Raw genomic sequence first — 22,591 nt, forward strand, 5'->3', positions numbered from 1 at the left:
TTGCCTTTTCTTTTTTTCAGTTTCAAATTAAGGTTGAGGGTTGACAAGTGACAAGTTGGGTATAAAAAATTCTCCCAAGTATGAGATAATCATAAGAGAGGCTATAGTTTAGCAAAATTGCTATTTTTTTTTTTATTTTTTTTTACCTCTTCTTACCATGAATTATTGGACCAAGAACATTGCTTCTTAGAATGTCGTCAGTCAATTATATCAGGAATGTCAGCAGGTTAGACAGCTCTAAGGTTTTTTATATTGGTAGAAAGCAGGCCTAAACTCTGCTATTGAAGACTTTGTCAAGTCTTTAGCTGCGATAAAATACCAAAAATTGAGGTACTGCCTCTCCCGCAACATATAAAATAATGTTAATCTTCTCTGTAAAACAATATAAAGTAGTAAATGCTGCAATGGTTATGCTTAAATATTCCCTTTGCTAGTACTACTACTAGGCAAGTTGAGTCATCTACTGTACCTTTTCCTTGTAATTGCTGTATATATGACTTCATTTTTCCATTATTCTAACTCAAATGATGATTTCTGTGCTCTCTTTTTTGCGGCTGATAAGCAAGTTGGAGTTGAAAACAACTCTTCTTGAATTTGAGAAAGGAAAGGGATACTGTAGGTTTCATTTGGACAATTTTGCATGGGAAAAGTATCTGAAAATGTTGCAACAATATGGAGAACTCTTAAAAAACAAATTAATGTACTTAGATTTTCATAGATGAAAGAAAATTTGTTAGTCATTCTTTTCAACATTTGTTTCTGCAGGATCTATACCAGAGAATCAGAAAACACAAAAACCTATAACCAAAGATGAAACTTAACATAATAGCTATGTTAAACCACTTCTGTGACTCCTCCAAACCATATCGCGCTAACAACTGTTCACCATACATTAAGCACATTCCATCAACTTTCTGTATGCACTTCGTTTTCCCAGTGTCTCCTCCATACTCATTAATCAAGAAACACTCAAACGGATACTTAAACAGACTCAGATAGTGCACAAATAACCAGAACACGGGGATCGACTCCTTCGATATAAAGTACCCCGAAAACAGGAAAAATGCACCTATTAGGCAACCGATAAATGACATCCCTAGAAGGAAATTTGGCACTAGTGCAGAACAGGCTGCCACGAACGAATTCCCCATCGCGAAAATCATCCATGAGACTAGAGTATAGTACGCGAATGCACTGAATTCGCACTTCAATCCGACTAGCCAATAAACCGGTATAGCATAGAGAAGAGCTATAATCAGAAGGAAAGGAAGAAACACTACAGTGTTTGCTATATTGTAAGTGTAAATTCTGTATGCTCCTCTAGATGTTTCCCTCATTAGAATTCTCCTCTCTTCTAAGAAAATCGGTAGAGCTTCCGTGTTGGATGACAACAAAAATGTGAGACTAAAAGCGAAAAATCCAACTTGAGATTGCAGCTCTAAGTTCTTTGTGTTTGTATAAGCATTGAAGAATATTGATCCCAAAATAAGCCCCACAAGTAATGCTTGGATTACCTTAGCCAAGAAAAGTTGTTTAGTCCTGAAAATGTTGCTGATAAATCTCTGGCTCAGAATTAGTACCTCTTTTAATGGAGAATTGGAGTATAGAACTTCCTTATTGGTGTTTTTGATAAGCACATAATTATCACTTTCTTGTTCTGTTTCACATTTTTCAATGTCACTTTCTCCAGGAGAATTCAGGCTTTCTGCAAGGCTTTCTGTTATATCAATAGCAAATTCAAGCACATTGACATGGTGAGGAATGAAATTTCCAGTGGACCTAAGCTTCTCTTCAAGAAGATGTAAAGATCCGTTGTGAAGGACAAATCCATTTGACAGCAAAACAGCTTTATCAAACAGTTCAAGAATTCGAAAACCAGGCTGATGGATGGTTAGTATAATTGTCTTACCTTGATTCTTAGCCATTGATTTTAACAGATGCATTAAATGGAAAGCTGAAGCAGAATCAAGACCTGAAGTTGGTTCGTCGAGCAGAACGACAGCTGGATCATGGACTAATTCAACCCCAATCGCCACTCTACGCTTTTCACCACCCGAAATAGTCCTGCTTGATTCACTACCAACTTTCATACTACCAACATGGTCCAATCCAAGCTCATTCAACAGCTTCGATACTCTATCTTTGGCCTTATTGTTACCTTCATGGAGTCTGAATCTTGCACTATACATCAAAGTTTCTTCAACAGTGAGAAGAGGGAAAAGAGCCTCATCTTGTGTGACATAGCCTGATATTCTTCTGAAATTTGCAGGCTTCATAGGCATGTCATTGACAAGAACATGGCCGGAAACTCTTGATGGACTGACATTCCCTGCTAGAATGTCTAACAACGTCGTTTTGCCTGCTCCACTTGGACCAGCAACTGCTGTAATTTCCCCTGGTTTGGCTTCACAATTCACATTCCTTAGAAGGTAAGTAGTAGTACTAGTCTTCTTGTTGGTAGCCAACTTTTTGCCTACCCATTTAAACTCATTATATTTTAGAGGTAATTTGTAGGAAAGATTTTTGGCTTCTATTTTGTATCTATCAGAATTTAGTGCCTTCACAGGTAAAATTTCCATTGGAAAAAAGATAGAAAAATAGCCTAGAAAGTTGAAAGTGAAGATGGTAGATGAGCTAACTCAACAAAATGGTCTCCTTTTTATACTATTTGCATGCATGTACTAAGTATGAGGCTTAATTTTAGGACTTATTCTTGGGTCATGAGATTAGTGCTACAATATAAACTGGCTACTATTAATTATTATATACACTTTTATTTGTCTTTTGTAACACAAGAGGGCACATGAGTTGTGTTGGGCATGGAAATGCAAGGCATGAAGTCGGCTGAGTAGGTTCATTTGACAGTTTCAAATACATGTAAATGTGAGATTTGTAATCTTGAAATATATGACAGATTACCTGATACAATAGATAAAATTTACCTTAATGTAAAAATTCTTTACAATGACGGTGTAATATAATTTAAAACTCTTTGGAAAATATTTGCAACTGATCAAATGGAGTTTGATAATTTTGTCTGGTTCACTACTATTACTTGGCAACTTCAGGACTGTCAAAATGAATAGTGTTACTTAAATGAATAGCCCTTAGAATAGAGGAGTTGGTGTTACCAATGACATAGGATAAGGTCAGAATACCATCAAAATCCTCATTTATTTTGTATGGGACCATTTAGATTACTAAAGTCAGCACCGAGAAAATTTCTACTTGCGGTTACATAATATTTTACTGAGCAAACATGTATGATGTAGATACAGTACATAATATTTTACTGAGCAAACATGTATCATGTAGCAAGATCTACACATATAGTGTGACTTGTTCTCTTTTAGATTTGGGTTTTATTGTTACTACATTGTAACTGTTGGGTGAGTTGTGTTGTGATGCACCTAGCATGTGATTGTGAATCGTTAATAGAAGGGTATTCATGTGATGCAATTTTATTCTCATTTATTTTATGATCAGTTGTATAGTTACTCTTTTTGTTTCATTGTATATATGTCTTAATTTGTTGAATACAAATTTTAAGTATGTAAAAAAGACTTTTTTATCTTGTCATCTTGAACGATTAACTTAGTCTTCCAAACTCACTGTTATTTCTAGTTAAAATGTGAGTACATGAACTTGAAGATGTTAAATTAAGGATAGTACATTACTACTATATGGTTTACATGTTGGGAAGAAACAAGCAATAATCAAATTGCACGACGAGGTAACAGCGGAAGAAATACCCAAGTCAAAACTTCCCAAACTATTTGAACTAACACTCTGTTTGGATTGTTGTTACCCGTCGTTTCATAACGTATCGTTCGTTTTGTATATAATGTTTTGGAAAAACATTGTTGTTTAATAACATTTTTTGTTTGGATTGACTGTATCGTACATTATTGTAACTGATAAGTTTACTAAAATGCCCTAAACTAGTGTAAATAATTTAAGACGACTTCTTTCTACTATTTTGTCACAAATTATGCATATAAATATATTAAGATGTTAAATTCATGTAAATATATTTTTTGTTCTTCACTAAAAAATTAAAAATCTTGCAAAAATTACTGCCTCAATCATCAGCACACACAAAGTGAAATCCTTTATAATAGTGTTTTCATGTAAAGTTCATTAAAAAATATACATGATTCTAATAAAGACAAAAATATATTGATGCATAGTAAAAATTAATGTCTAACGAACATGCAATAACAGAGTTGTAGTAAGAATTAACAAGAATTTTAGCAAATAACTTGGTAGTTTAGCAAATAACTGTGTAGTAGTAACAAACAAGAAATTTAGCCCCAAAAAAAGAGTAACGAACAAACTAAAAGAAAAATCCAGAATGGAATCAAATAATACTTATCGGTAAAGGATGAAATAGGATTATGAAATATTAAGTAAGGTCATAATTGGAATGGGAAAATAGGTAACGATGGGATAACACCAAATCGGTTGTTACATAAAATGGGGTTTTTCATTGTTATGTAATGACGAATTTAACAATACGATACAATTCATTTTAAGTAACAATCAAAATAAACGTTTATTTGTAATAACGATACAATACGATACAATGGGTAACAACGATCCAAACAAAGTGTAAGAGAAGACAATATACAACAAGTGCCTATACCAACAATAAAAATGAAGCTACAGAAACAACAAACCTCCGGCCCACAAAAGCTCCACTATAATCAACAATACATAAAAGATCCAAAAGCTACAACACCAAGACGGAAAGTACATAAAAGATAAAGAGCCAAGAAGGGAGAGAAATCACCCCAAAACGAGCTACTGTTCGTACTCGAAAACTGGAGCTACACACCGTAAAATCCGATCTCCACCATTGAAATAGAAGAACCAGATGTTGAGAACCCCCAGTTCAAATTTCAGCACGATCCAACGGTTAACGAATCGGGAAAGGCAATTTAAAATGATCTGTCAGTTACAGAAAATTTTATTAAAATTCTCTCTCTCACGTTTTTCTCTCTATATATGCTATGAATTCTTTGCTCTAAAAATAAGACCTAAATTGATCCTATATATAGAGAAAATTTTGGGCAAAATTGGCCTGGTCCAAATTAGATTGAGTTTTATTAATCCAATTCCACATAAGAAGGAAAAACCCCAAAACCTAACATTACATGCATGGTCCGCTCTCTTTTTTCTTTAACCATGCTATAGTGTAATAAATCCCATCCACAACCCCCCCCCCCCCGCCGGCCCTCCTCTTCTTTTTTGCCCCAATTACATCATTATACTGATTTCAACTTGCATGCCAATGACTGCTTTAGCATATATAAAGTATATATGATTCAAATTATGCAGCTGGTTTGGTCAGTATTTGACTGTTTAACTTTTTAACTACTAGTTTAATCACACGATCACTACATAAAATTAGCACTTTCAAACTCCTTTGACATTAGGATGTTACAACTTAACGATCAATCCTCTCCTCACCGCCAGTCAAAAAGAAAAAAAAAGAAAAAAGAAAAAAGAAAGAGCACCAAAATAAATTAAAGCAGATATTTCTTTAGAAAGTGATAGGCATCACATTAAGTTGAGTAGTTGACCGTTTGCACACTGGTTGAAATAAGTACTAGATAAGAATAAAACTATTTTATTGTCTTCTACATTAATAATTACTCTTATACTCCTATGATGATTCAACACACAACTGTCTATTCATAGCTGAGTTTTGGGAGTAGCTGTTCTTATATACAACAGCATTCCCAGTATAATTAAAGTGGAGTAGCTTTGTGGTAGAGAGGTTGTTTGCGGTAGATCCTCGGCTCAGAAAAAGTGTAATCAAAGCAGAAGTAGTTGTTCTTAGATATTCCCTCCATCACAATTTAAGAGTCTTACTTTCTTTTTTGGTCTGTCCCAAAAAGAGTACCTCTTTCTATATTCAGTAAGTTGATAATTCAAATATCCTGCATGACAAGTTTAAAACCACTAGATTCAGAGGACATTTTAGTACATTACACACATCTAGGACTATAAAATTTAAAAGTCTCTTTTTATTCCTTAAACTTAGTGCTCTGTCAAACTACAAACTAAAACACTTAAATTAGGATAGAGTATGTATGTATGTGTGTGTATATATATAAATGCTCAATACTTTTTCGGTGATCTAATTTATGAAATTTGACTCAATTCCTTACTAGTTATTATCCGTATCACCCATTATCTTCAGCCCGATTTTCATATAATTCACTTGTAGATGTCAACACATCAATTTAATGTTTACATCTTGACTCTTGAGAGTACTATTTAGTCCTTTGCACCAAGTATCCATGTGTTTCCACTTGGTGTTTTCTTCTTTATTTCAGGGATGATTCCTCTAGCCCCATTACACGTAAGAGGACATCGTCATCGAAAAAGAGACATCTAGGACATCAAGTTTCAAACAACCTTCAATGCACAGAAATCTTTGCTAGTAGTATGTTCCTTGCATGTAAAGGCACATACATCAGATGTTAAAAAGATATAAATATATATAAGTGCTTGATTGATCATCAACTTTCCACTAAATGTCAACATTGTATAACGGGAAACCAGGTCAATTTCACGTTATCACTGGCCGATTATTGTAGATCTGAAAATCTACTTTGGAAAGGAGATTGCTGGCGATTGGAATTGGTCCGAACCGATTCGAGCAACTGAAAAATTGATAAAGACGACAATTCGGTTCACCTTTAATTTTATGTATAAAATTGTGGATACATTATTTATACATAGTAATACATTATGTATACTTGGTTATACAGAACCTATATGTCATTTATACATAGTATAGTATATATAATTCATTATAGTGTATAAGAATGTATATGTATTGTATAATAATGTATTAAAGTGTACATACACTACTATACATCATGTTATATAGATTTAAAAATGGATAATGAAAAGGATTCTACAGTGGCTCGGGGAAAAAAAGATACTATAAAAAACACTGAAAGAAATTTGGTTTCCTAAGTTTTGTGTAAGTATATGTGTTTACCCGTAAAATCGGTGCAGTTGAATTTGTATACGCGGTCAAGGACACGTGGATCAATATAACCGAAATAATGAGATAAATAGCAATAGAGCTTAATATGAACGAAATGTAATTGAAAATAAGGAGTTAGAATAGGCTGGGCCTTGGAGTAGCCTTTGAGCTAGAGTCTCCGGGCAAACGAACAATCAGAACTTTGCTTAATTGATAAGAGCAATTAGGAACTAAGAGAAATATGAGAGCAAAATATTTCTGGTATATATTTTCAGATGTCCCTTACAATGAAATGAGAAGCTCTATTTATACTTGAGCTATGGGGTACAAGTTTCATGAATCGTGCCCTCTTTACTACCAATATTAATGCTATGACAATGAATGGAAATAAAGGGTATTAATGCACATTTAAGATTGGAGGAAGACTTGGAATTTCTGATAACGCCTATGCATTGAATTACATTTGACTGGTGAGTTGGCATGCTTATCAGGGCCTTTTATAGTTTCTGCCTCCGGTAGCGATTACCAAATTACTCTTCGTAGAACGTCTTATGTTTTCCCGGAGTCCCCCACTTGCTGAATCGAATCTAGCCGGTCACCATCACCACGTGTCATCTTTCGATACTTCTACTTGGTGTCGATGGATTTTGCCCTATATAATATGTTGGCTAATCCAAATATAAATAATTTTTGGTTTTGTAAGGTATGAACTGTTTAGTTGGGTTGTAGTCCGTTCATTTGCATAAGAACCCCTTGGGCAAATATATACCTTTGATGAGATTTCTTAATGTCTTACAAAAAATGTTCTAATTGTCCCAGCTAATTCCGGTTATTATATATAGGCGTTCAAATGGGCCAGTTAATTAAGGCAATCAGGCTGAAAGATAAGAAGTCATGTCTTCTAGGACTATAGATTGATTAGTCTCAAAGCTTCGACCTATAGCAAATAAGAACGTATTTGAGCTTTTTTATTTAGGGTAGGAGCTCATTTAATTCCAATTTAGGTTGCGGTCCTTCCCTGAATTCTGTTAACACAGGATGCTATGCTTTCTTTTTTTTTATTTTTTATTTTTAACAATGATAGAGTTTGACTATTTTGCATAGTTCAAGTTCAGGAGTAAACTTGAACATTTTCTCTTTAAATAAAAAGCCTCGTCAAGCTAATGTAAAAAACCGTAAGAGGCAGCGGCAAATGTAGGATGAAAAATAACGATGACGGCTTTTATGTGCCACAATAGGTCAATGGAAAATATTTTTTAGACAAATTAAATAATATAAGGATATTTTTGGACCTTTTCACTTAATTATATTATCTGATTTTTAATTCTAATTGATCATTTAACTATATTTATATGTCTTTTTTGCTACCATTGGCCCCGATCGTCCCAGTTTTTCTATACTTTATACAGTAACTAGTTAATAGTGCCATGAAAAATAATAAATTCATACTCCCTCCATTCCATAATAAGTGGTGTTTTAGGATTTCAAGAAGAAATTGATCTTATTCTTCCAAACTTACCCTTATTTATAATCAAGAATCATTAAATAACTTCTTTTTTTCTAAGCATTAATTAGGGGTAAGTTAGTAAAAACACTCAGAATTTTTTGAGAGTAAGCAATTTCTTAAGGGGTGTGCATAAGCTAAAAACACCACTTATTATATAATGGAGGGAGTAATACAAAAAGGGAACAAACCTCTATTCTGCAATGTCTTTCTTTAAGAGCTTGTAGATTGCTAAATAGCTCTTTTGTCCTTAAATATTTCAACTAATCAAGAAGCTTCAACAAAATTTATATATATAAAATTTAGGTAATAGTAAAATTTATGTGGCACCTTTCATATTTGAGGCTTCTTTTGATTCCAAAACTTTCTATACTATCAAATTCAAGACTATTTTCGTTTAAATCCGAATGATAGTAAATTATAACTCTCTAACGATTGTATTTTTCATGATTACAAACTTCGCTCCCAACACCCTCCCCCACTCAAAATATCACTTTCTTTAGACATAAAAATGGGAATCATAACCAATTTCATTTAAATCCCAAAACAAAATATGATTATCATCTAATCCATGACTTAGAAGAAAAAGGTGAACACATTGCCACAAAGATCGACACATAAAACTTAGCCTCAATTTTTTCGCAACAGCAGAAGTCGTAACTGGTAAGTTCATAAAGGTGTGAGTAGTAATACATCCCATTCTCAAATTTATTTGGTGCTTTGAGAATTCATTTGCCAACTTTCTACTAACTTTTCACGAAAATATTATTTACTGTCATATATATACTTTCTTGTTTATTTTTGTTTCTTATTTTTGCAATTGTTAGCCAGTTTTGACTTAGATTATGTTAAAAATTTTGGATGAATATGTAAACCATATCGTTCAACTTAACATAAGAGAAATATGTAGTTTTTTTGGTATTGCTTCAAGCTCAAGTTCTTTCTTCCCTTTTGCTGAACTTCACAATTCATCTACCCTTACAGAAAAGTTAAACAATCTTCCGCTCATTTAGTTAAGCTAAGTGCAATTACAAAAAAAAAAAAAAAAAAAAAAATATATATATATATATATATATATATATATATATACTATATGAATTAATCGGTTCTCCACAAATAGGGTTAAGTGGTAATCTCCGATGACCATTGCAGACGGGTTGCTCCAATGCTCCGGGAGAACTATGCAAGTCCAACTTACATTATTTGATAGAGTGTATTGGTACTGAGAACTGCTAGGAATTCTTCATGATCTAATGGCTTCAATCTCTCTGGAGGCAAAAGCAAAATTGACTAATTAAGGTCCTAGGCCAAAACAATATTAATTGGGAATTATTTGATCGCTTTTTCTTGCAACTTCTTCAATAGAATTTGAGCCAAACATCGAAGGTAATGGACAATTAATGACTGGTGCATGCTATAGTCACATGCATTATATGACATAATGGCTCCTTTACCCTTCTCTTTCTTAGGATTAGAGAAATTAGAGGGTCATCTTTTAGCAAATTGACGATGCAAAATGTACATTTTGTCGATTCTATCTCCGCGTGTGAGTTTACTCACATTAGCGGTTTCAAACCTGAATAAAGAAATAGGGATAATGAAGAGCTTTTAAAACTATTTGGCAAAATGAAGAACATAATGCTTACGAAAAAGTGGATCAAACCGAAAGAGGTGCGAAACACCCTTCTCCCCTCAATGCACGTTGTACAGTTTGTTGCATCGTACCTTCTACGTGGCTCTGTCAAATTCCCTCCACCGATGTCATTGTATTGATCAAATTTGAAACAAAATATGGATGTGTGCTTAAAGATAGAGACCAATCGTCCCCCGCAATCGCGTCGAGAATGTTGTCGGGAAGAGAACTACTTGGTGACGCATTCGAGTTTCTCGACAACGACCGTGACTCGGTGCTTTGGTCTCAAAAGGTTCCAAGTTATTTATCGATCCTCCGCATAGGCAACAAAGCGGTTGGTCTCAAATGAGCCTTTGTGAGGACGGGGATAAATAGAGAAAACAGCTATTACGTCTTAAAGTGACTATTGAGAACGAACAAAGACCGGAGTCAATTGGGAAAAGAAACGGATGGGAAATAGATAATAAATGAAAAAAAGAGGGGAAAAAGGCAAAAAACAAAGAAATAGATAAATAGAACTGGTCCGTGGGCTTAGCCTTTTCGCTTTTATATATATATATGATTAAGTCTCTTTTTTTGAGTTCGGAGTCAAAATGACGTATTTTTGCCCATTAGCCCAAAATAGTATCTTGCTTTTTTTTTAGACCAAAATGGGTATTTCGTTGGATAACCAACGAAATACCCCCCACGCCATCGTTCCGGTGCCGAATAAATTGTTTCGTTACACATGTAAAACGAAATGCAACAAATTATTATTATTATTTTTTTTTGCATTTCGTTGTGCAATTCACGAAATAGAGGTGAAAGAAGCTGTGTGCATGCAATTGACCTCATTTTTAGTGAATTGCATTTCGTTGTGCAATTCACGAAATATGCTCTTTCTTTCTTTTTTTTTTTTTCTTTTTTTTTTTTTTTTGGCAATTCGTGAAACTAATGAATTTTTATTTATTTTTTTTTGCATTTCGTGAATTGATAAACGAAATAGGCTTTTTTTTTTTTTTTTTTTTTGCATTTCGTGAAATTAATTGTTTTTTTTTTCATCGAGAATCAATGAAAAAATAGTTTTTTCGAAATAGTTTTTATTTTTTTTTATTTCGTTCATCTAAAAACGAAATTGAAAAAAAATATATATATATATATATATATATATATATTTATATTTATATTTTTTATTTTGCATTTCATTGGTAGATCAACGAAATAGGATAATATATATATATATATATATATATATATATATATATATATATATATATATATGGGAAATTATAATTATTTTTTTTGCATTTCGTGTATTAAAAACGAAATAGGATAAAAAAAAATTAGTTTTATCCTATATGTCGAGAAAATTAGTCAGCTTTATTTTCAAAAATTGAAACCACATAAGTGAAATTGACATTCACAAACTTACATTCTCCAAAATTTTTATGTTGAAGTCTATTGCGCATCATCATATTATAAGTAAAGAAAATGAAAATTTCCCGCCAATTTAGGGGAAAATTAAAATTGGAAGGGAAAAAAGAGGTTTTCTAGAAAATCGTCTGTGCAAAAACCGCCTTACGGCGGTTTGCGGCTAGATCTCGGAAAATATGCAAAATAAAAAAAAAAAAATTGCATAAATCGGATATCCGAGCGCAAAGTTATGGATCATGTTTAAAGTTTCACCAATTTACAAACTCCTTCACCATTTTACAACTACTCTTTCTCCTATATTTTTTAACTATGTTTTTATCTAATTGAATTAGATTTATATTCAAAATAAAGTTATGTTTTGATTAAAAAATAAAACACTTAAATCTAAAGTTTCCAAACAAAACTAACGTGTTATTTTTTAATCAAAACATAACTTTATTTTAGAAATTTTTTTTTAAACACGCTTGTTTTAAAAAAATCCACTTTATAAATTATCATAACTTTTTATAAAGTTAAAAAAATTATATTTTCATAATTTTATTTTAGGAAACTTAAAAAAAAAAACACACACGAAAAAGTGGATTTAAAAAAAAAGGAAAAAATATATTATTTTTGAATTTTGTGATTTTAATTGGTGTAATTAGGAGTTGATATTTTTTCTGTACATGCAAATAGGTATGTTATTTATATAAATGAAATAGAATATATATATATATATATATATATATATATATATATATATATATATATATATTTGCATTTCGGTTATATTCCAACGAAATAGGAAATTATCCTATTTCATTGATATATGAATGAAATATATATAAAAAAAATATTCCAATTATTTTCCTATTTCGTTTTTATATAAACGAAATACAAAAATAAAATAAAATGTTTATCCTATTTCATTGGAATATAAACGAAATGCAAAAAAAAATAATAATTATAATTTCATCGGTTGGAATTTAACCGAAATGCAAATATATATATATATATATATATATATATATATATATATATATATATATTCCAATTTCGTTTTTATATGAACGAAATAATTTTTTTGTCCTATTTCGTTTTTTAATACACGAAATGCAAAAAATAAATAAATTATAATTTCCTATTTCGTTGGTATATCAACGAAATACAAAAATATATATATATATATATATATATATATATATATATATATATATATATATATATATATTATCCTATTTCGTTGATCTACCAACGAAATGCAATATATATATATATATATATATATATTCCAATTTCGTTTTTAGATGAACGAAATAAAATAAAAAACTATTTCTTTCCGATTCACGAAATGCAAAAAAAAAAAAAAAAAAAGTCTATTTCGTTGACCAATTCACGAAATGCAAAAAAAAAAAAAAACAAATTTTTTCATTAGTTTCACGAATTGCAAAAAAAAAAAAAAAAAAAAAAAAGAGCATATTTCGTGAATTGCACAACGAAATGCAATTCACTAAAAATTGCATTGTGATTTCTTTCACAATTGTCAAAAAAAAAAAAAAAAAAAACCTATTTCGTGAATTGCACAATGAAAAAAAAAAAAATTTGTTGCATTTCGCTACATGGTAGCGAAATGCAACAATTTATTCTTATAGGTGTGTGGGTATTTCGTTGGTTATCCAATGAAATACCCATTTTCTCTAAAAAAAAAAAAAGCATATTATTTTGTAAAAATACGCCATTTTGGCTCCGGACTCTCTCTTTTTTGTTAAACTATTTCGAGTTATCATACAACCTGAGTTTTTTAAATCTAACTTGACCAAGTCCTTGAGGAAGATACAACTACTGGCTTAGTTGGTGAAAAAATATTCTCTTTCTGGATATCGTATACTATTCCCACTTCCCATTTTTTTGTCCCTACGGCTAGGGCTGCATATCGGTCGGTTCGGTTCGGGTTTCAAAATTATCGGTTTAACTTATTGGTTATCGGTTTGTAGATATGTTAAACCGTTAAAGAACCGTTAAAATATCGGTTAATGGGTTATCGGTTAATCGGTTGTTGTATGTTATCGGTTCGGTTATCGGTTTAGCACCGTTAAGATTTCCACACAAAAAAATGGCTTGACCACTTTTTGCAAGCAAAATCATGTACGGAACCACTTCTTGTACCAAGATCCAAGAATAATCTTAAGTTACATTTACTACTACAAGAAATTTAATGATTTGTTATGGCTCTATCATACTCAAAACAATCGGGAACATCGTATGCATCAAGGGCAAGAAGCAGCCGACAAAGGCAAAACCACCAACCTTTTCGAATAGCAATGATAACAATGATAATGTAATGGTTTTAATTGTTTTGAAACTACTTTTTCCAATGATTTAGCAAGATAACACCTATGACTTTGTATAATTTCCCAACGACCACTTTTGAATAGTATACTAATCTATACTCCTCGAATTAAAAAAAGTGGTCTAATGAATAGTGTAGAAAGATCGATTGTACAAGCAAATTTTCGATTCTCTTGACTCCAAGAATAAACTAGCTTATGACATTTAAAAGGAAACAAGTAGTAAATTTCTCCTTCCATTTAATCTCATAAAAATGCGCACCACACAACACCTTGTAGTGACAATGTGGCAATTGCAGAATTGCCCTGCTTGGGGTGGTCTTTAAATTTTGCCCCTGTATTTGAAATCTTTAAAATTTGCCCTTCGGCTAACAGATATGGTTCGAACCCACGCGTAGTCAAAATTTTAAAAAAATTCGCAAGGCAAGTTTAAATTTCGCTATGCGGACCGGCATATTTTTGTTAAGGAATTATCAAAGTTATGCGGACCGCATACTTATGCCTTGTGGGCGGACCATAAGTATGCGGGGCATAACTTTGATAATTCCTTGGCAAAGTTATCCGGTCCGGCATAAAAGTTTGCCCATTAAAAATATTTGTGGAAGCTTTGATCATAACTTTGTGAGGAACACAATCTTTGACCTTGGTTAGTCACCATGATGTATCTGTTGAATGTTATAATCTTTCACCACCACGCCTCCGGGTCTTCTCATCAAGGGTAGAACATATTGCCTTGTGATCCGTAGGTGGTTTGATGTTTTTCAATGAGAAGTCAATCAACATCTCTTTGATGGAATTTATGGGATTGATTCACCTTGGGATTATCTTTGTTCCGAAAGGTTCATTTAACGACATTGAGATGGACTGACCTTTGAAGATGACTTTGGACAACTTGAAAACCCTTTATAATTAGATTATGCGGACTGACATACTTTTGTTAAGGAATTACAAATTTTATGCGGGACTCGCATACCATCCTTATGGGTGACTTGGCATAAATATGGTTATTTTTGATAATTCCTTCCATATTATATGATCGGGTCCGGCATAAAAGTTTGCCACTTTAAAAGTATGCCCATCGGCATAAACTTGTTAAGGATTTACTAAACTTATGCGATGGGGGGCATACTTATGCCTTATGGGCAAACTTTGTCTTGAAGATATATATGTATTTTTTCAAGCATATAAACCAAAGTTACATGGAAAAGTATTTGCAACCAAATGTCCATCCCGAGATACAAATTCACACTTTTGAGCAATACAAAGTAGTTAGCAATTGATAGACTTGAAAATTTGGCATTCAAGTGCCAATTGCATCTTGGAGCGGACCAAGAAAACATTTTCCCGTCTTTATTTTGAATGCCCATCACAAAAGAACATGAGTTGTTGGTATGGCGGGGTACACTAGAAGAATTTGCAAAATGAAATCAAATGGATCTATGATCATGTTAGACAATTGCCCATTTCACGCATTTTTGGTATGCTAGTGGCATTTTGAGAGAAAAGATTTCAAAATATTGCTTCTTCCGATAGACTTTGGGAGAGATTGCACAACATATTCACATCAGGCGGTGAACAACTTCAAAATTTGGCTATTGCTGGTAGCTAAGTGTAGTTGATTTTTTTTTAATGTAATAGTTGCTCAGTTTGACTTATACAAGTTAGTGATAGGAATTTTACCATGTACTTTTAAGGTCTTTAACTTTGGTTTGAAAAGTTTTTTGGATGTAAGTTAATATATAAAAGGGAGTAGAAGTGTAATTAATTAAATTCTTATCGGGGTAACCCGTTAAAAAAAATGTCACCCGCGACCCGACCCAATAAGCCAAACCGGTAATCCAAGCAATAAAATAATCGGTTCGGGTTAGATTGATACCTACGGCAAACAAAAACGAATAGAGTTAGCCATCTGTATTTGAAAATGAGAAACGAAGGAATAAAGGTAAAAACACATCCTAGTATTAAGACCACAGAGTTCTTGTACAACAAGAAGCAATTAACTTTTTTTTTTTTTACGAAATTTCATAATAAGTGAAATTAGTTATTTAAAAAACAAATATGACATATTGTAACATGTTAAATTATATTGACAGTATAAAAAGTATATTCCATTGTCATTTTATATATTAGTTAAGTCGTTTTGGAGAGAAGTTTTTATTGATTGTTTTTTGTTACATTTTGGTAGTCATGTGAGAAAAGAAAAATCTCTTTTTCTCCAATTAGTTAATAGTACTGTAATACATATGCCAATTTTACTATTATTAATCAGTAAATAATAATTATTTGTTGATCCTTTTAATGTAAAAATTATTAGAATTAAATGAAATTGTAGATCTTTTTAATTATAGAGGAAAAACTACACCCACCTTATCACATTACCAACAACTTTAAATTTTCTTTTAAAAATTAATATAATTTGACGCTATTTTTTTTGGCACAGAAGTAAATAGGACTCTACTAAGTAGTATTGAAAAAACATAAATGTCATTCGGTGTTTAGATGCGTAAACAACACGCTTTAATGATTGGCATTCTCAATTCGACGTCTTAATGAAAACAAATGAGACGTAAGTAGTCTATTTTCATCAGGAAAGGAATGCGTTATTTAATAAAAAAATACCAAACAGGCCCTTAAGTTTCATCAGAACTTTGACATACTGGTAAGTTTCCTCGTTTACTCTGATCTTGCAATTTCAATTAAAAAAGAATTGGAATTAAGCTTTTGTGTAACAGATAGATCAATGGAGAAAGAAAAGAAATTAAAAGAACCGATCCCAGAAATTGAAGAACCCATTGAAGTTCCTCTTTTTCAAGTCCCTGAATGTTATGTTTACTTGGTAATTTCTATCTCCTCTTTTTGTTTTTTTAAACTTTTCTACTGTTTCTTGCAAATGTTATTGTGGGGTTTTGGAAATTTAGCTTCTTGTTTTGTTTTGATTCAAGTTTAGTGATAACCATTTGAGTTTTGAGGCTTAATTGATTGAATCTTTAATTAGTTTATATGAGAAAGCTATGATCTTTTAGATGGTTCTTGTGATATATATTAGATTTTGGAATGTTCATAGCTTTCAAGATGCCATTTTTATTACTTCTGGCTCAGTGGTAGGGTGATTTTTGGATTAGGTAAATGCATACTGATGTTGGGTTGTAATGTGGTTTTTATTTTGATTGAAAAGTTGGGATTTTTTATTCACCATTGGATGTATGATATATTGGATAGCTAATTTGATTATTAGATTACTGAAAGAAGAGTGAATTTTGTGGAATAAAGGTGACATTGATGCCTAGACATTGATGCCTACTACACTGGACTTGTAGTGGTGGCATTGCTTGTGGCTTAGTGGCGTTTTCATCCCTCTTGTTTATCTTCGATATTTACATCATACCTTCTTCTTGTGTGGCAATAAATAGTTTCTTGTGGTACTAATAGCTTTTGCAACACCATCAAGCCGTTATTTTTGTACTTTCTAGCCCTGTGGTAACGGCAGATTCTGTGCCCCAAACCGTTTAGACTTATGAAACTAAGCAGGCGGGGAAGGTATGACCCCTCCCCCATTGAACAAAGGGGGTCCGTAGGCCGGGCTCAATCACATACTGGAGGTATAAAATGTTGGTTCTTGGTTCCGTCCTTGACCTATGATATGATCAATGGCTTAATCCATCCACTCGTTCTTTGTAGTGTGACTTCTGTTTTGGTTGAAGAGTTGTGATTACTGTTTTATTCACCATTGGTATAGATGATGTTTTGAGAGAACTAGTTTGTGTGTTGGATTAGTGAAAAAGGGATAAACTTTTCTGAATGACGGTTAATTTGTTAGAAACCTGATGGGGGCTGGTTTGAGTAAAGGTTGGCAGTTCCTATTTAGGCTGTTATTTTGGAAGCCAAATATTGGCCCGTGACCTTTGGGTGATGTTGATGCTTACCACACGCTTGTTGTTGGCGTTGCTTGTGCCTTAGTGGCCTTTTCATCCTGTCTCATTTATCTTCAGCAATTGATTTCATACCTTTTCTTGTGTCCGAATCATTTGGTTTGAACACTTTGAAGATAAAAAAGAAAATGTAATATAGGTCTTTTGCTTGTAGCAAACCTCCAAGCAGTAAATGATTAGATTGATTTCCTTGCCCTGGAAAATATCTTCTCATTCCAACCTATGAGCCCATATGCCATATCCATAAGTAGCATAATTGTGCTTAAGTGAGTTTTGATTATATGTTTGGTTTAATTTCAAAAATTGGAGAAAGGAAGCTTGAGAACAGTGACAAGTTAGTGAGCCTTGTTCATCACTTGGATTGACTAAACAGAAAATTCTTTTAAGTGGTTCCTAAAAGAACATCTAACTTCAGTTTGGAGTGTGTTACATTATAACCAGTGAAGCCCGAAGGCTTTGATCTTTCTCTGGAATTATACTTTATACGACTTTTACCTTAGGTCACTGTGTATCTAACATTTTTTATGGTTACTGTCTTTTAAACTTTAAAGTGGGTCTTAATGTTGGATTACTCAATGATTTGGCATACTTGCACAATTCAGTGTGTACAGGCAGGTGAAGATGTATTGAGATGGCAAGGTAACAACAGTGGTGATTTCAAGGTCTATGCAGAGCTTATGAATCGGTCTATCAAATATTTGGCACCAAGGAAAATTTAATAAAGACAGATAACATTGTGTCCCAAAACTGAAGTTTTGTATTTGCATTTACAGAGTTGGGAGGAAATTTTCCCTTGATCTGCAGAAGATCAAACTCTGATAAACTCATCTATCATGTTATACTACCATAATTGATGTAGTTTTCTGATAGAAGTTTAGCTTGAGTACATTTAAATATGGTTTTCATGTACTGTGTTGTTTATATATATATATATAGAATAGTTACCATTTTTCAAAAAAAAAAAGAACATCTAACTTTTCGAATTACGAATTTTTACCTTATCACACTTTGTGCCAAATATTGAGCTTGCTGTGTGCCTGTATCTAACATTTGTATGTTTGCCGATATGCAGATCCCTCCAAGGAAAAGTGCAGCTTCATACAGGTTCAACCAATACATTTCATCAAAAAAATTTGTTTCATTGCACTTAACTTTTCATTTATCAATGAGAAAACTTTGTTAATTCAATATCTTTTAATATTGGTCCCATTTTAAGATACTTCCATCTAATTATTTGATTTTACATATTTTCTGTGATTTGGTCCTCTAAAATTTAGGAGATCATTGTGAATAATTTAGGCAAAAGCCATCCGAAGACAAATAAAAGGTGTAGGAATTGAACTTTCAAAAAAATAGATAAATTAACTGAATAATAGAATGAGAAGTCAATGAGACTAGGAGAAGCAAAATCAATATTTACTATATAAGGATGTCAGTTACATTAGGAGAAATGTCATATGTTAAATTGTGGTGTAGCTTTTCAAAGATCTATGTAGTAACTTTTGATGCAGCTCTTTCTTGTTTCTTTTTTACATTCAAGTTTGCATGGCACCTTCAATATTCAACCTATATTTGATTGAAGAAAAGATATGTCAAAATACATGTGAAACTTGCTTGTCTGGTGGTTAAACAAATGGAAACAGACATTTGACAGGGTTAAGCCCGTGTGAGCGATGTTTGCCCTAATGTTTTAAAGTCTTCCAGGCACAAGATATGATACCCATTAGATAGTTACATACTTCATATTGTCAACAATAAAACTTTTAAGGAGGTTATGATATTTTTTGTTTGTTAATCTTTGGTAGTGTCCTGCAAAATTTCTTGGTCTTCTGTTGGTAGGATTATGATTTTATTGATCTGAAAAAAAACCCTGAAAAAGAGCTATATACTCCGAGTCTAATGTTGTCACATTCTTCAAGAGCTCCTGATCAGATTCCTACTTCGATTTGGCACAATAGTGATTTGCTCCTTCTTTATGTTTAGCTGCATGTGCGTCACATATAGATCTTGATGCCAACCTTCTTTATAGCTATTCGATATTTGAGGCCAATTCGTTAACTTTTAGTTCTTTGTAGAGCTGATGAATGGAATGTTAATAAATGGGCATGGGAGGGTACATTAAAGGTTATAAGCAAGGGTGAAGAGTGCATCATCAAACTGGAAGACAAGGAAACAGGTTAGTTAACTTGAGTATTAGCTTTTAGGTAATTTTCCAAATGAACAATCGATGAAAATTTTCATTCCCTTATTATTTTATGTTCAATGCTATGAATTCCTCTATCTTGCAGAGTACATTGAATGTAAGAAATGGCTATAACAGCCCCATAATGTTTCAGTTTATTCTCCTACTATTTTCTATTGTTGAATTTGCGATAATTAAGATTTTCATATGTTTATCTGCGATCTCCTTTCTTACTTGTTCATTCAATGCAGGTGAATTGTATGCTCGGGCATTTCTCAGAGATGGGGAACCACATCCAGTGGAGCCTGTAATTGATAGTAGCAGGTACTCATAATTTGTAATCCAGATGACTCACCTCCTTTTGACGCTGTTTTTCTGCTTTATAAATACTCTAAACGCACCGTAGACTTCTCTACCAGATTTTAGCAGTTTGTAACTGTTTGTTGATTTAAAAATTCAAATTAGTAGTAGCTGCTCTAATACTAACTGCTTATATTATTCTCTTGCAGATACTTTGTTCTTCGGATTGAAGAGAATATTGGTATCTACTATGCCACCATTTTCTTCAGTTTTATGTTTAGTTTGAAACCTAATTTGTGCTAGTAGAACAGGAAATCCATTATATCATTCTACCTTTGGTTGATATAGAAATAATGCATGCAAACACACATGCATATGAAACAGATTTGCTGATGCTGCACTACATTAGAGGTTGAATAAGCCCAAATTTTAGCCCCCTGGGGCATTGGGGGTGGGGAGTGGAGTTGTGAAGATCTAACATAGTTCCAGATCAGGTTTTAGCGTTGGTGTCTAGGTGGTATCCATTATTAGCTTAACAGACTACAGATATAAGACCTTTATGAGTCCCCAATTGTATTTTTTGTGTCATCTTATATCAGTTTAGTGTCCCCTTAGATATGCGTATCAGGTTATACCAGTTTCCCTCAAGGTTAAGACACGTCTCAAGTGTAACCTAGGAGCAGTTGAGGTTTCTTGTTCTGGGTTTCCAACCATAGCATCTGTTTACGTACTATATAACCTGTCCCATAGGCATTATAGAACCTCAAATTTGTTATGGTTTCTCTTTGCTAGGCTTCATGTAGTTTTGGCTGGAATTTTACCTCTTCCTCTGCTGTTGGACCTTCTAATGTACTAAGATTCTATCCTATCTAAACTTGGAACTTCTTCAATGTTCACTTCATTTCTCAGTAACACTATTAAGTCCATCACTAAAGTTTACATGTTAGGATATGTTTATGTATAGTGCTATTTAGAATTGCATCCCTGGGTTTTCAACCATGCTGTCAAACCGTTATCCATGATGCTTGCAACTCTACTATATGCGTTCCTTGTGACCAGCTAACTGAAAAATAAACATTTCTTAAACTTTTAGATTCTAACCATGTACTTCATATGTGTAACTTGTACAGGTGGACGCCTGAGACATGCTTTTATTGGCATTGGATTTCGAGAAAGACCTGAAGCCTATGACTTCCAAGCTGCTCTTCACGACCATCAGAAGTATCTTGCTTTTGCCTCACTAGACATATCTAATTTTGCCTCTCTCAGTTTTTTTCTTCTATAGCTGTAGCCTGTATGCTTGTCTTTTCTTTTTGGGCCGGGCAGTAGTCGAAATATAAAAAAGTAAAATGCACGAAGAAGCCAAGGGGATTCAACATATAGTATATATACATAAGAAATATCTTTTTGCGTATCTACACACTGTTATTTTCCAACGAAGGGGTGTCAATTGAATGCGCTAAAGTGTGGGGGGCCAATTTTGGTCTCTCGTATATCGAAATGTTAGGATTGGTAGGAAGGGGTTAGATCATTTGAGATGCTCCTTTATGTTTTATGTTACAATTGTTTGTCTTTATTGATCTGATTCAAAATATGCTAAACAGATACCTGAATAAGAAGAAAACTGCAGAAGAGATGGAGCAACAATACCAGAATACCTCATCAGTTGACTACAGTTTAAAAGAGGGGGAAACCCTGAAACTTCAGATAAAGAATGTTAGTCTCCATAAATCCTCTCTTAATAGATTGACCTATAATTATGTTACTCTGTCATCCAGTAACCTCGTCCGTTTTTTGCAACAGAAAACTGGTGGCACTATAAGGTCCAAGTTCTTCGAGCAGGGTCTAAATAATCTGTCATTGGAGGAAAAGGCAAACCGTAAGGATTCAACAATATTAATCAAGCCGCCACCACCTCCTCCAGCACCACTTTCACCTGTTGGTAATGCTGCAAGGTCTCCCCCAGTATCACCGTCTAAATTAAGTCTCGAGCAATCTGCTGAAACAAAGGACTCAGCGACAGTGAAAGAGCAGCCAAATAAATCAGAATCAGTTAAAGATCAAGGTCCACAAGATGTTGAAGATGATGACTTTGGTGATTTTCAAGCAGCTGGGTGAATGTTTTGTTGGAAAAACAGTAAAATTGGAAAACTGAAGTTCAAAGTTCATACTAGATACTGTTGTTGAATATCTTGGTACATATGATGTGTATTATAGTTTTCACTCCATATCTTTATTGTCTTACCTAAACACCTTCTTGCCTAAAGAGCCTTTTATTTTCTTTAAAGCAATTTTTA

The 22,591-nt window shown here is 33.0% G+C and overlaps 2 protein-coding genes across 2 annotated transcripts; one reads left to right on the plus strand and one right to left on the minus strand.

Moving 5' to 3' along the window:
• Positions 1 to 531: 531 nt before the first annotated feature.
• On the minus strand, positions 532 to 2,616 carry LOC132036454 (ABC transporter G family member 10-like). Its single transcript, XM_059426800.1, has one exon. The coding sequence runs from the start codon at positions 2,577 to 2,579 to the stop codon at positions 747 to 749; it is 1,833 nt and encodes a 610-aa protein (XP_059282783.1). The 5' UTR covers positions 2,580 to 2,616; the 3' UTR covers positions 532 to 746.
• A 13,967-nt stretch (positions 2,617 to 16,583) lies between these two features.
• On the plus strand, positions 16,584 to 22,560 carry LOC132036470 (uncharacterized). The gene is made up of 8 exons (XM_059426821.1): positions 16,584 to 16,719; positions 18,885 to 18,916; positions 19,888 to 19,988; positions 20,246 to 20,318; positions 20,504 to 20,535; positions 21,425 to 21,515; positions 21,899 to 22,010; positions 22,098 to 22,560. Exons 1-8 carry the CDS (start codon positions 16,624 to 16,626, stop codon positions 22,410 to 22,412), a joined length of 852 nt encoding a protein of 283 aa, XP_059282804.1. The 5' UTR covers positions 16,584 to 16,623; the 3' UTR covers positions 22,413 to 22,560.
• Positions 22,561 to 22,591: the final 31 nt, after the last annotated feature.

Source organism: Lycium ferocissimum, chromosome 11 (genome assembly GCF_029784015.1).
Source record: "Lycium ferocissimum isolate CSIRO_LF1 chromosome 11, AGI_CSIRO_Lferr_CH_V1, whole genome shotgun sequence".
NCBI lineage: Eukaryota > Viridiplantae > Streptophyta > Magnoliopsida > Solanales > Solanaceae > Lycium > Lycium ferocissimum.